Below are 16,005 nucleotides of genomic sequence, written 5' to 3'. Positions count from 1 at the left end.
TCTCGCAACAGGCGCTTAGTTACACGTGACTTAACATCAAGCGGAGAACATAACACCGACTAGTCTGGGGATCTTCCCTTTGCTGTCACGTCATGATTTCCTGACAGCGAGACTAAACGAGAAGAGCCGGTATTTAATCCATGCCCAATGATTCAAAAACATTCGTGTTGAGTATTGGACCACTTTATTTCTTTGGGCTCAGTAAGTACATAAAGAGAGACTTTTTTTTATATGCTAGACTAGTTTGGGCAAGAAAGAAATGGAGATTTCAATCGGATTAGAGCAGCTGCGCACCGCATCATCATCGGACTCGAGCAGTTCGGAAGGATCGTCACCCCGCTTATCACCAAAAAATCTCATCAAGAAATCCACACTCGCTCTGATCAGAAAGATGTCAAATTTTGACCTCACTGAAGAAACAGACTATGTCAATCCCATTACCTTACTGAAAGTCCATCAAGTTGTCATCTTGATATGTTCAATATTGTTGATGATACTTTTATTGCAGATACCAACCATCTTGTATTATGCCAACTCTCCATCATCTCCTTCAGTTGGCAGCATAGCAGGATTTGATATCAATTTCAAAACTTGTACTGTAAGTAATAAAATACTAGCCATTAGGTACAGTGTGTTACCATTTCATTTTTATCATAATTTCGCTCATACGATTAGGAGCTGTGTTCCTAGGATTAGGAGCAACACTCCTAGGATTAGGAAAACCACCCCCTAGAATTAGGAACAATGCCCTTATGATTAGGAAGAAGCGTGAGGATTAGGAGAATGTTTAAAACATTAGGTTAGGGTATGGGTTAAATATAATATAGTAATTTACATTTGTAACGTTTTTGGCAGCTCAGGGTGGAGGTCTGTGGTTCAAAAACTCATTGTTACAAATTTATTTTTCGTTTTTTTATACCTTTTGGTATGTGTCATGTTTATAATGGTAACATACTGTACCTAACGGCTTTTGTAATAAACTGGCAGTGATTAGCTACTGTATGTTCTTGTGGATGCTAATGAACGTGTCTCTAGGCCACATAAACTTTCTTGTCCCTGCCTGCATCGTTGTTTTTCTTGCCGCCTAAAAGTGCCACTGGTGGCTGAATGTAGTATCTACCTAATAAAAATCTCACTGCCTTTATGTAAGAGGATTAGAAACTAATATTATGAACATACCTCAATAGTATCAAATGGTTTAGCCAGGGTGTACTATTATTCCATTCAGTAAGCCAAGGTGACACTAGCAACATACACAAATAACACTATCATTATCAAAAACTGTGTAGTGTGCCCATAGAGATTGTGCAGAAACCACAAATCATGTCCTGGATTCATGTTTCCACAAGATTATCGAGCACATTACAATATTTTTTCAGTATAGTGCTACACAATTCATGCCATGATAACGTGCTGCTGTGTAGCTTGATTTGGGTGTGAACAGCACGTGACATACGAAGTACTTGAATTTCTTTCAGCCTGCAATACCTCACCTCCATTTATACCATTCACACAACAATAGCTGATATATTGCCTTCAAGGCATGTTTTTGGTTTTGTAAACATTTTAGTAAAGATCCGTTCAGTAGCGTACAATTCTCTTAGGTGTCATTTTTACCTAGAATTAGTACTGGTTTCCAATTCACAGGGCTATGATCCCGCCAGATCTAGTTGCTATCAGCATACGTTTTTACCTGTGAAAGAGGCTTATTGTGTAAAATATACTGCACACTTGTGTAACTCGAATTGCTGTTTCATTGAGAAATTAGAGAAATTCCATTCCATGTGTTCTTATTACAGTTATGAATACTTTTTCTTGTGAAGAATGCCTTTGTCATAGTCTAAGCCACTACACTATAATGACTCTAATTGTCAAGTACTGTGTGAATACTACTACATTATGGGCATAGGTGATGTCTTTATGATTGTCTCTTTATTTTTGGCACATTAAATGATTTATAATGTTTGGGGCTAAGATATTGGTATAATTATCGTAACATAGTGGGTGGGTGGCTTGCTAGCTACTGGCTACCATGCTGTATATAGCACTTAACCATTTAGTAGTCTACAACATTATTGTGGCATTGAGAGTTTTGCCACATTGCCAAAGAAGGCATGTTACTAAGTAACACATGATCATGATCTCAAACATTTACCAGATATGCAGCTATCATTACACTCAGGTTGATGATGTCACCAATTGTTGTTGTAACTCAGCACTTTCTGAGTAATTATAGAAAGCCAAAAAGATTTCAACCCTCATGAAGTTGAAGGAGAATCAGACCTCACTCTAAGGCAATTGTACAATTACCACTAGTTATGTCTTTTAGCTTGCTACTAGTAGTTGCAAAAAGTGTGTGATTAGACAGCAATGATAGGTTAGACCCTACGTGTAGAGGCATTTTTACTTCAATCAGCAAGCTATGAACAAAAGCACAATGTAATTGGTCTACAAGAATTACTACTGTATAACTTCTGTATTTGCTGTGCTTACAGTTGTTGTTTTAATCAAATTTACAATACAGGAGTGTGCAGGTAGATATGCTGACACTTAATAATGGTTAGATTAGTATTTTTATTACTTACCTAGTTGTGCTTTAACCAACACGCAAGTATGTAGGCTGATACTTTACTTTATAGTGGCAACCCTACTCCTTAGGGTGATTATGAGAAGTAGTAAAAAGTCATGCTATGTATAGGTGTTGTCAATAGAAATTGAATGTGTAGAGGAAGTAGTACAGCTTTGATCTAATAATCAGTAAGACTTCTTTCAGTCAAGTAATGGTGTTTTCTTTTCTTTTTTTGTTTCACTGTACTGTTAAACCTGTACATGTGACAGCAGCCAGCTATCTGGTAGTTTATTAATACTATTATAACTAAGCTGTACATACATTCACTGCTACAAGTATCGATGGCTCTATAACTGTATCGATAATAATACGTTCTACTACTCACAACACATGGTTCCATACCAGCTGGGTTTACTGGCGGTCACTTACGTATCATCACTCATAGGGATTCTGTTATCCATGTATGCACACAGCTTGCATTGAGCTGGTACTGCCCAAAATCCAGGTGGCACATGCTTTGTGAAGACTATTTTCATTGGGAGGGTGACAAGAATTTTCTAAGCTATTAGACTGTACACATGCAAAGGGCTTGTGATAGCCCTCAGGCATCAAGTGATTAAAGTATTGTATTTACTTGGTTTCTTAGTTCTAAAAATCAATTTGGTGGCTGGTGGCGACTATTCAAATTTAACCACCACTCGATGCTGGAAAATGATGTTGAAATATCCATTGTGGCACCATACAAGTGTGACTACTGTTGAAGGTGCAGCGTTTAACTGAGTAAATATGGTAGTTTGTAATGGTTGTATATGCAAATTACATATTCATTATTTACCTTGCTGAAAAGAATTGCCTTTGAACACGGTATAGCTAGCTAGCAGAAGTGAAATGGTGGAATGTTGTGTATATTCAGATTCTTTGCTACCATCTGATATGCTATTAACTAGCTGATCTGATAAATGTAAAGCGATCATGCTTAGCTTAGTAGCCCGGCAAGCCCAGTGACAAGCTTACAATATAAAGCTCTTTGCAAGTGGGCGTTTGCTGTGCTGAAGTGCTATTAATAGAATTAACTGTCTCAACTAAACTCCCTCAGTGGTGCATGCAACCACTGACTATAGTTTTAAAAAAATCAACACCAAAAAAATTTTTACAGCAGAGTTTCCTATTTTACAGTAATCCGTTTTTAAGTAGGCATTTGAACTGTGCAGGACATTTATATCGTGTGTTACTGATATCAAATTAGAAATCAAAATAGTGTCATCCATTTAACGTAGCTACTATATGCCGTGGACTAAGTGATATTTATAGGTACATGCATCTGCATGTGTATTTTACAGGCTAACACTGGATCTGTGTCACTACCTAGCACCTCACTTGGTGAAGTTTGCCCAGAAGTTCCACCTTTAACTACACAGGATGAAGCATTCTATCAACTCTGTTTGAATCAATCACAGTCATTAGTACAATCAGTACTTGCCATAAATACAGCATTAAACAATGACCAGTGTAATTCTTCAGCAGTTCCATTTTTCTGTAATGCCACATATTCATTGTGTGGTGATGACACTTATATGATGGACATTAGTGTAGAATGTGTACAAGTTCGTGATAATGATTGTGCTATTGAATGGAGAGTACTGGAGAACTTCCTTGGTGTCCCAATCCCAGATTGTGGGAGTTTTTCTGAGGATGGTAACTTGAGTTTTACTAAAGCCCCTCCACTCAATTGCTCAGACCAGTTTGATGTTTTCTGTGATTCAATGTGTCTACCAGTGTGTTCAGAATTTTCCCAAATATCCCATGATGCTGCGGTCACTTCTAATGCCTTAACGATCCTGTTTGAAGTTATTGGCTTAATTGGTGGAGTGATTACACTGATTGCTTGTGTTTTCAACCGTAAAACAATGTAAGTATTAAAGTGTTGTCCTGAGTAAATACCACCATGGACTATGTGACTAACATGTTGATGTGTGTGTGTGTGTGTCAGGTCACTGTTCTGTACATGTTGGTATTTCCTTACCCTGCAGGTTTCAGTTCCCTCAGATATATGTTGTCTACAACAATGTAATTGTGATTTTGATTTGTAAGTTTAGTCTTTGTGTGGAGTTGTTTGTTACTAAGGTTGAATAATATGTACATGCCAACTTTGAATTCATTGCCCAACAAAACGTATTCACGTGTCCTATAGTACATCTGTATGTAATTGTTCACAAAACAGGTGGCCTCTGACCCCTTTTGTAAACATAACATTTAGATTGTGTAACAACCACCTGTAGAATTGATGTTCAATTGCCAAGAATTTCCTATGAACTGGCTGACATGTATACTGTAGCTACCTATACTACAATTCTACAGTACACAGCTACATATTCTGTATAATGGTGTTCATGTTATGTTTTGTGTAGTGATATTTCAAATTCTTCCATTGTTAACTGATTATTCGACATTCCTTTGCTCTGATCACAACTTGATTGTGGCACTTAAATCTCCAACAAGATATTGCCAAGCCCAAGGTCAGTGAAGTGGATTTTTAATACACATGCCCCTCTCTCTGTTATTGGTTTTGCAATACATCAGGGTATATTATGAAGTCACTTGTTGATGGTGGGTGGTATATCCTTTTCCTAGTGCTTCCCACATTCTTGAGTGATTTACTTAATGTTCTATTGTGTACATAGGATTTATCCTACATGCTGGAATTCTGTACTTCTTTGGATTATGGCTATTTCATTTGGCCCATCTCCTTTTTGCACTGGCCTATCCAATCAAGGCCAAACGATTCATGGAGGAACACTCTAAAGTTTCTCATATAGTGGAGGTGATCATTGTATTGATACTAGGCTCCTTGCCTGGTGCTGTTATTGTTGGAACTTCAGAATACCAAATCAATAGATTTCCACCAGATTTGTGTGTTGCTACTGAACCAAGTGTCTTCTTTCATACATTTGCTCTACCGATTGCCATTGGTGCTTCAATTGGATTATGTATGTTGTTTACAACATTCTGGGTTTTACGTCGAGTAAGTTATCTTTGTAATACATAGCTATTAGGCGATATACCAGTATTGTTAGTAATCTGTGATATTTATGTCATACCGGTTTTGATACCGCCATACCGTCTGGGCACTATGGGCTCCCTGTGGGCTTGATTTAGAAGGTAACCAGACATGTGACAATGTTTGTAGGTAGGTGCTGATGTAGTCAGCTAACCAAACTATGTAAACAAGTTTGTTTGTGGTAATTTGTACCTGAGGTTTGCTGAGCTACCATGGGTATTTGGTTCTTTTGTTGAGGTAAACAGCAGTTACTTTAATACCAATGGCTTTTACATCAATACTGCGATATTTAGTAATACCGTGATACTTTTTATGGAAGGTATACCGTTTGCTATTTTTCAATACCACCCAGCACTAATAGCTATGTAAAATATTGTTGTATGCGACTCACTTGGGTAGTACAAGGGATGTTATTATATTTGTCATATGGGAGCTTGCTGTTGGTACATGAATGTACTCTATCACTTTTAGAAAATATTTGATGTCTTTTTGGAGATAGCAAATGTTGTATTTGTGGGCCAAGCGTCTCACCTCTAGAGTTATACAGCTGTTGTAACTTTAATACCATGAACCTTGCACTAAGCAGTGCACTCTTGACCTTTATATCAAGTTGGTGTGAAACAGTATAGCTATTAACTTCTCTACCTTATAGTTCACTCAACTCACAAAGTCCAAAACAATTGTGCGTACTTCTATGAATACATAGGAGATTACTTTATAGCAGTGGAATCACACAAAATTGTGTGCAGTTGATTCTTCTGTAATGTAGTGATTACGAACTTCTAAATTTCTCTCCACTAGACCATGCATAATGGGACTGTCTTCAGCACATAGTACATCACTTGTTCGTAGCTCTGTTCTCTGTAATGTGTAGTTTAGCATATCTGAAATAGTGTGTATTATTCATGTATTCGTTGGTATAGAATCACCAATTGAAGACAGCTAGATCAGAGGAAGAATCTGCACACAAATCTAATCTTGTGGTGACAGTACTTAAAGTTATCTTCTCTGGATTTTCAACTCCTGAGACAAAACTGTTTGCCCTGTTTTGGTACTACATATTAGTTGTTGTGATTCTGTTGACACACTTCACTGTACTCTTGCAAACGGCAGACTCCGTCGTTGAACATCTAGGCAACTATTTCAGTTGCTCCATTGCTGGCTACAAACCGGAATGTGAAGTTCATAGAAAGAAACTAGAAGATGCATCTCGCTCAACCTACTTCTTAGATTTATGTGCCACAATGCTACTATGCTCTATCACTTTGAGCAACTTAACCTATGTTCTACAATACTATGACATTAAGAAGTTTTTTAGAAGATTTTGCATGTCTAATTCAAAGTAATAAGTAATAATGTACTTTATACATCAGTCAATCAAACATATGTACGATTACAAATTAAACTACATAGTTTTATGAATTCGTTATTACTTTTTATTATATATATATATATTTTTTAATTTTATACCATATCTTCACATATTTAAATATATATACTTGTATATAATTTTGAATTATCTGAGCCATGTCATTACAGTTGTTTTGAATGTGTATAGGTGATTGTGTATTTCTTATCAGCACACTATAGTACATAGTGTGATATTAAATATGTATGATTAGATTGGAGCCCATTTGCAACGTAATAGCTAGGGTGTGGTCACTGGAGTAGTTTAGTGCTGCTGCAATAATATGGATAGTATTGATATAACAAGGTAGTGATATAGCCAATGAGTTATATCAATGTATTCATGATGATGTGAGGGAAGCCAGACATAATAATGGTATTCAGCATTTAATTAAGTTATGTGTTGATGGCTTAGTGGTGGACACATGCCAACCCAAAAGTAAACTGAGGTTTAAGGTTTGTATGAGGTGACAGCCACTAGTCTTATAATTATAGTATATTACTTGTGGTATACATCCATCTTAAATTTTAACTTATATTACAATGAGGATTATGGGCGTCTGGATATGGTGGAATGGAACGGTACTTTGGTAATTTCAATTGGTGTTCACCTCTTTATAAAGACCATTAATTTTACTGTAATGTTTAAATTGCTGCTATCTTGTTGTTTTAGAGTATATCCCATGGGATGGTCTTATTGATCAGTTGTGTGCCACATGCCTGTGATAACTGTAATACAGCAATACCCCCATGCAGAAATAACGTGGCTGTACAAAAATGACATGTCCATGAAACTATGACATAGCTGTATTCCTAATTAATTCTCAGTAACTCTAATTGGCTAGTAATTTAGCCGCCTTTTTTCTCCTCTATACAATTACAGTAGATCTACAGGGAAATAATTAGGAATGCAGTCAGACTGCACAAGTCAATGATAAAGGACCAATAATGATATATAGATTGTTGTAAAGTTTAGTAGCATTCATTTCTTGGCTTCACTAGATATCAGCTCTTTTAGTTGCCAGTTGCTTTTAGTTTTGTGGACACATCCTTTTTTGTATAGCCAAGCTGTTTCGTATGGGATAGCCATTACTGTATTACATCATAAATCAGATATCTTACTCTGGCTTTGCTATAGACATACATGTGGAGCACAATTCATCGATAGGACTGTCTTCTAGGAATACACTCTAAAACAACAATTTAGACATTAAAGTAAAATGGTCTTTGTAAAGAGGTGCTCTTTGTTAGAAGGTGGTCTCTACAAAGAGGTGACCACTAATTGAAATTACCTAAGTACTATTCCATTCCAGTCCACCTTTCCATTCCACTGAATCCAGACGTCCGAGGATTATGTACATGTTTGCCTTGCAAATGTTACAGTTAGTCTCGGCACAAAATTCACCTGAATTGTCGTTATTAAAATTTTTACCATTAACCTACCATCACAGCCATTTCTTGGCCACCACCTTAGATTTCACATCTTTTTTCACCATAGCCTTTCTCAGGGCTGCACTATTTTTTTACAGATTGGCTGTTTTGGATTAGATTTCACTTCTTTTTGTATTTGTATACCCCAAAGCCGGCCTATGGCCGGCTTTAGGACTTTTTAACCTGTCATTTTTTCTTTACTACAGGAAGAAGAAAAGATGAAGCAGGGTGATTTCTCTGTAGCTGACCTCTCTGCAAGGTGATCCTTCTAGCTGATCTCTCTACCGGATGACTTGTTTGTAGCTGAACTCTCTACAGGGTGATTTGTTTGTAGCTGAACTCTCTACAGGGCGATTTGTTTGCAGCTAAATTGCTGAACTCTCTACAATGTAACTTCTTCTAGCTGAACTCTCTACAGGTGGCTTGTTTCTAGCTGAACTCTCTACAGGGTGACTTGTTTGTAGCTGAACTCTCTACAGGGTGATTTGTTTGTAGCTGAACTCTCTACAAGGTAACTTCTTCTAGCTGATCTTTCTACAGGGTGATTTGTTTGTAGCTGAATTCTCTATAGGTGAATTGTTTGCAGCTGAACTCCTTTACATGGTGGTTTCTTTGTAGCTGAACTCTCTATAAAGTGACTTCTTCTAGCTGATCTATCTACAGGACTTGTTTCTAACTGAACTCTCTACAGTGTGATCTGTTCATAGCAGAACTTTTTACTGGGTGATTTGTTTGCAGCTAAACTCTTTGCATGATTGTTTCTTTGTAACTGAACTCTCTACAAGATAACTTCTTCTGGCTGATCTCTCTACAGGGCAATTTGTTTGTAGCTACAGGGTGATTTATTTGAGCTGAACTCTCTACATGACGGCTTCTTTGTAGCTGAACTCTCTATTAGGTACCTTCTTCTAGCTGATCTGACTACAGGGTGACTTGTTTGTAGCTGAATTCCCTACAGAATAACTTACAATGTAATATAACTGAATAAATCATAAATGCAGCTGAATGCTTTATTAGGGTGACTGTTCTATTAGAGTATCTCGATCTCGCATTTGCTGCACGTAGCCTTTCGAATCATAACTCAGTGATTTGTAATCCGATTCTTCTGTACTACTGCAAGGACTTTCTATGATGATTATTCCAGCTACATACTGATTTTCAGCTCGTTGCTCCAAGCGGTTTTCCTGGTAGATACGAAAACTAATAGTTTTTTTATTCATAAAAATCGATCGCATAATTTTGACACAGGTTGGGTTTCGTGTCATATCTCCATGGTCTTTATCCCGATTTCTTTCAAACCACAAAAAGGCACTCCTACGATGGTTACTCCATATACATATCAATGTTCAATTTATTCCTCCAAGGGGTTTACCCTGTAGGCGTGACAGACCTTCGACCTTATTTTACGCAAATAATCGGTAATAACTCCGTGAATGTTCATCGGATTCCTACCAAAGTTGGTACGAAGATCCGCCGTAATGCGCCCTTTAAGTGTGCCAAATTTCAGCCCAATCCGAGCATGCATTCGTGTTTTATGGCGAAATTTGCGAAGTGTGCGAAATAAGAAGATGAAGGAAAGAAAACGAAGAAATTAAAACGAAAGTTTGTTCGCTCGTATCTCGGAAATGGCTGGAGCGATTTTCTTCAAATTTAGTATGTTGACTCCCCTAACTGGGCGGCACGTCTCTAGCAATTTTGGTTCCAATCGGATAAGGGATCACAGAGCTACATAGGTGTGAAAATTGCGTTTTCTTTCTTCCTGTTAATATACTCACGGTGTGGCGCTCCGACTTCTTGGGTCGCGCGACACACTACCGTGTGTCTTGATATCGTGATATGTGACATAAACCTTGGTGATAATGATATAGGGTTTTTCTATATCGTGGCAGCACTAGACTGGAGTGGTTTTATAGTTACATTGTTTTCACATGGACACCCATAAGTGGGTTGAGTAACTAACCCATTTTTCAAACCAGTTATTTCTAGCTGTTCACAAGCAATCATCACGTGATAGTATTCATTGAGTGGTAATTGTCTCTACACACAAACCTCAACTTTATACTTAGCAGACCTGAGGTCAACCTTTGTAGAGTTGAACCCACTTGTATAATACTTCGAGGTTTAGCCTGGAGCCTGGTATGTGCGTGTTATCCTAGGTTGAATGTGGGTTCCACCTGGTATAAAGTGACCAATTAAAAAGTGTGTTATTTGTGACTGTAGCTACTGTACTTGAAATGAGACATACCGATGGCAGAACCAAAGACATCTAACACAAGACGGGGAGACACAGCAAGGGTTAACTGTTGTGAGCCAGTCTTGTACATGCAACTGAACAAGTAGCCAGACTGCCAGACTACTTTTTCTTCTTCCCGTCCCAGTATAATGGGGACATTGGAAACAGTGGAAATTGAAAACTGAAACTGAAAACTGAAACTGAAAAACTGAAACGGAAAAACTGAAACTGAAAAACTAAAATTGGTCAAAACTTCATTATTAACAGGTACCTCTTAACAAAGACCACCTCTATAATAAGACCGCCTCTATAATAAGACTGCCTCTAAAATAAGACCACCTCATTATAGTAGTTATGTCAAGAAATATAGCTAAGGTGTACTCATAATGTAATAAAGTATCAATCAATCAGACAGTACTTAAAAGTTGAAATGACAGCTGCAGGGTTGTACAAAAGGATATACTATCTTATCATGCCAACACCTAAAGTCCATGGTCATGTCACAAATGAAAATGGAGCAATTGCATGCATAATTGAATTTGATAATGGATTTCTCATGAATATTATTGTGCATGATCAGGGCCGCCCAGAGAAATTAAGGGGCCCAGGGCAAAGAGTTAAAGTGGGGCCCTTCACCCAAGTTGTAAGGTGAAGACCAAAAAAAAAAAAAAAAAAAAAAAAAAAAAAAAAAAAAAAAAAAAGGTCACAACCTGCTAGCAATGACAATAACTACCCATCACCAACCATATCTCCTTATCTATAAGCTTGCTACACTGCTCCTCTAAAGAATACTGTGACTGCTCTATTAGAGTATTTAGATCTGACTGCTCTATTAGAGTATATCGATCTTTTAAACAGGTATTCAGGGGGCCCTTCATGTGGCCTCCTGGGGCCCCTTTCAGGCTGGGGCCCGGGGCAAAATGCCCCAGTTGCCCCCCCCCTGTGGGCGGCCCTGTGCATGATTTTTGGAGTTGCATAGTTACAAAATCAACATTAATGATTCTTGACTTTGTGTCTTAATAATTGTTAGGCACACGTAATAAGCATCCTCGAAGATTTAAAAACCTGAGGTGACATCAGTAATTACTGAGGCGCAGGTAATTATTGACAGGTTTTTAAATCCTTGAAGACACCTATCACGAGTGTCTAACTATTACCAAGACACAAAGTCCAAGATCATTAATTTAACTATGCAACTCTTAAATCATGCACAATTCATGAGAAATCCATTATCAAATCCAGTATCAGCAGAGTAATTGTGCATGCAATTACCCCATTTTCATTGTGACATGACCATGGACTTTAGGTCTTGGCATGATAAGATAGTATATCCTTATGTACAACCCTGCAGCTGTCGTTTTAACTTTTAAGTACTGTCTGATTGATTGATACTTTATTACATTATGAGTACACCTAATGGCCTTTTTGTTGGACCTACTTGACATGACTACTACAATGAAGTGGTCTTATTAGAGGCGATCTTATTATACAGGTGGCCTTATTACAGAGGTGGTCTTTATTAAGAGGTACCTGTTAATATGAAGTTTTGACCAATTTTAGTTTTTCAGTTTCAGTTTTCAATTTCCACTGTTTCCAATGTCCCATAATGATGCAAAAAAAGAAAAAGTTGTCTGGATAGCTAGTTCTGTTTAAAGGTGCTTAGCACTTCACTTCCCAATCAGAAAAAATTACTATGAACTTAGCTAGTTGAGAATACAAGTCTACAGACTATTTTTCCAGTATGCTATAGCTATGATAGTTAAAAAATAAGGCAATAAATTAGCTACATACTCAGTTTGCTCTTAGATGATAATATCATTGGTTGAGAGATTGTTCCAGAATTCAGTATGTGGGGGATATCCATCACACTTATGGCTTGGGGATTTAATTTATAAGAATAAGTTAGGACCACATTAACACTGCTACTGTATAAAAGCTTACAATAAAAATGCTGTCAATGCACATGCATTCATCAAGTTGCATACTAGTAATGACACACATGGCTCTATGTCAGATAAACATAACTATATGTGTATGACTTGCAATTGGTCATAACCCTTTTACCAATAACATTTTATCTTGGCAACATAATTGGACCCCTCTGCAGAACTAAACCATAGTGTTTGCTGCACTGTACCAGTATTACATTGCTTGTAGCTGAATTCAGTGACATAGTTTGTTGCTTGCTACTAGTATTAAACCACAGTATAATTATAGTGTCGTGATCTACTTAGAGTTGATCATTTCAATAATGTCGCTGAATTCAGCACTGGGGGAACATCAGCAAAGCAAAGCAAATATCTGACACTTTGACATCTTTAGCAAGTAGACATTAATTTGTTTGGCACTTCTTGATATTTAGGAGAGTTTGTAATACAGTACAATAACAAAGGTCCCTTGTGAACATAGCACTACACACTCAGCAAACACATAATGAATGGCAGCAGAAAGGTTAAACATGCACCTTGCAGCATTTGAATAATCTTTTATGCTTCTTCCACCCTTTAGCTTATTAAGCTGGGGTCAAACATTTTCAACCCACCAAATCAAGTAATGTACCTCTGACAACACCTATAGGGTTACCATACTACACATGTGTGTATAGTCCTTCCGGATGGCCCCCTTAAACCATCTTCATGTAAATCAATCCCCCCTTAAACCATCTTCATGTAAATCAAAGTCCATGGACACTGAGTAGCAGGGTACTAGTAGCTACCAAAGTAGTACAGTAGAATCTCGATTATCCGAGCAGTATAAGTTACTGCTCTATTAAAGTATTTCGTCATTAGGTGAACGTTCTATTAGAGTAAGTGTATATTCTTTGAACAGAACTCTATAAATAAATGGGTTACATTTATCCAAATAAATTCACTTTAATATCTGAACACTTTAAGATAGAACTGGCACACAGGCATTCAGATAATGGAGATCTAGTAAGTGGTCACCCTACCTAATACACCGGAGATTTGGTGCAAATATGTCACATCGTATCTATATATGTAGTGCAAAACTATTTTTGATATTCACACCTGAGAGGTATAATTAAGGTTACGGTATAGTCACGGGCAATCATTCAAAATTTTGAATGCCTATCGATATTTTTTGAGAAGCCCATGAAACCAGTCTAGCAGTGTGAAAAGTTTTAAATGAAGGTGAAGCCCTTCATATTTAATGTTTTTATGTAGCTACAGTGTAGTTTGAGGCAGGTGGAACACTACAATTTGTTGTAGTAACACAAGTAAGCCAGCCCGTACATCGCTCAGCTCCAGCTGTCACTACCTTGTTTTTCCGCCGCCAAATACAGCAAAAGCTGTAGGCTCTATTGGCTTTTCTGGGGCATAGTGATACTGTATATTAAATTTGTTAGGTCCTGTGGAAGCGTTTTTGGCATGTTTCTCCCCAGTGACCGGATACAAGCCTTCAAAGAGCTTGTTTCACCCGAAAAAACTACTAAAAGTTCAATAAAACGTCTATACTACCAGTAACTTAAAAATCGCTTCCACAGGACCTAGATATTATAGTTGTTTAGCCACTCGTGTTGAAATTATTAGGATTCAGTAATCTGTTAGTCTGGTTTTTGGCGGCGCGTTTTTATAAAACATCGCTCTATTGTAGACCACACACCCAAGAACAGTCGTTGTTCTGTAGTAAAAACAAACAAGCACAATTAGTTGTATTGCTAACACAACACAGTTGTTGAAGGTTTTGTAATTTGTTCCGCCCACGCATTTAAAACTATTCCGTAACCTTAAGATATATGAAATGACCATGGGCATGCTACTGGCACTGTGTATTATTCTACAGAAAAATGTATTGTCTATAATTATATTCTGCTCATCTATAGATACCCTAATACAGCAGTCACCTTAAAACAATAAATGTAACATTAAAAATTATACTGTGATAAATTACTGAACCATATTAAATTTTTAATGGATCTAAAATTTTCTGGAGGAGGGGGGTGGCATACTTCACACACCATTATTATAGGTGGCCCAACATTCTTAACTGCCTCAAGCCCACTAAATTCTCAGTGTGCTCTGAATTCTGGACATACTGTGGATATTCAAGAGCATCTCATCAATCATTTGCAGTTTTGTTTCAAGGAGTGGTGAGCTTTATTTGCTTATGCTGGTGAAGAGCCCTATGTAAACCTAGACCCTGCACAACATGCAAGTAGAAGGTATATTTGACTAGGAGTTTGAATTGATCAAATCTGGCAGTAGGGGTCTTGGGGCACACGCTGTAGCCTCTTAGTATTAAGGGTGTTTGAAAATTTCATAGAATAAATGTTTTAGTTGCAGTAGTCAAGTACATACTATACTGAAATTACAACTTATATTATTTTTAGCTATTTTCAGAATGGTTTTCAAAAGTACCAATAAAGAATTACATAATATATAGACACAACTTCAAGGAGCTGATATGGCAGGATGTGTGACAAAATGACGAGATATCAATGCGCACATGTCAAGAAGATGTTTATTTCTAGCTCACATTTTCTCTTTATATAAAATTTTAATAAAATTGTTTCGGATGTTCTATTAAAGCATTTTGACTGTAGCAGCTTCTAATCTTTGTTCTTAAATAAATTTTACCATTAATACACTGTTAAAATGAAGAGTAACCACAACTCTCAAGGAGTTCCCAGTGTAGGGAGGATTTAACACCCCTGGAGAGTAACCATTACTCCAAAGGAGTAACTGGGGAGTAACACATGCTCTGAAGGTGGTGTCACTTACTCTTCAGAGTAATGGTTATTCTCTTCAGAGTGTTGGTTACTCTCCATGAGGTGTTAAATCCTTACTACACTGGGAACTCTCAGAGTGGTGGTTACTCTTTATTTTTAACAGTGTACTTAGAACAAATTTGCCATGCCCTTCTCTTTCTATCTCTTCATTGTTACAGTAACACAATTTATAAGCCCAAGATGCAATTATATCCAGTGTATAGCTTCTACTATCTTCCTAGTTAGTACATAGTGAAATATTTGAAGAGGTTTGTGCTTCTTATTAATCTGCCATTGCCATTTAATCTTCAGATACTCTAGCTGCACGCACAGTCATTATTTTATCACATGCCACCATAAAGTCTAAGGGTGTGAAATTTTCAGTGCAAAAAAAAATTTAGGGGATTGCTACAGTAGATTAATATTTTTTTTGGAAAAATGTGTTGACTAACATACATGATACATGCAAGTTTACTAGCATTGCAAATTTGTGATCTTGCTCAACCTCTTTCTCATGAAATACTTATAATCTATGCAGCTCTTCTGTGCTCCATTTGATCTCTACCTATGTACTGCAA

At 37.2% G+C, this 16,005-nt stretch overlaps 1 protein-coding gene across 2 annotated transcripts; it reads left to right on the top strand.

Moving 5' to 3' along the window:
* Positions 1 to 41: 41 nt before the first annotated feature.
* LOC136260558 (uncharacterized) lies at positions 42 to 7,250 on the top strand. 2 transcript variants are annotated; one of them, XR_010703608.1, is made up of 7 exons: positions 42 to 598; positions 3,910 to 4,478; positions 4,600 to 4,655; positions 4,978 to 5,085; positions 5,251 to 5,390; positions 5,465 to 5,591; positions 6,551 to 6,692. XR_010703608.1 is itself a non-coding variant. In XM_066054347.1 (6 exons), the coding sequence occupies exons 1-6, from the start codon at positions 260 to 262 to the stop codon at positions 6,971 to 6,973; spliced, it is 1,836 nt and encodes a 611-aa protein (XP_065910419.1). In that variant the 5' UTR covers positions 42 to 259; the 3' UTR covers positions 6,974 to 7,250. The 2 variants fall into 2 exon arrangements, 1 of the variants encoding a protein (XP_065910419.1); XM_066054347.1 differs by having other exon boundaries at positions 5,251 to 5,591; positions 6,551 to 7,250.
* The last annotated feature ends 8,755 nt before the right edge of the window (positions 7,251 to 16,005 follow it).

This window comes from Dysidea avara, chromosome 7, assembly GCF_963678975.1.
Source record: "Dysidea avara chromosome 7, odDysAvar1.4, whole genome shotgun sequence".
NCBI classification, from domain to species: domain Eukaryota; kingdom Metazoa; phylum Porifera; class Demospongiae; order Dictyoceratida; family Dysideidae; genus Dysidea; species Dysidea avara.
The sequence above is the reverse complement of the archived record's forward strand: the minus strand, read 5'-3'. Positions and strand labels throughout refer to the sequence as shown.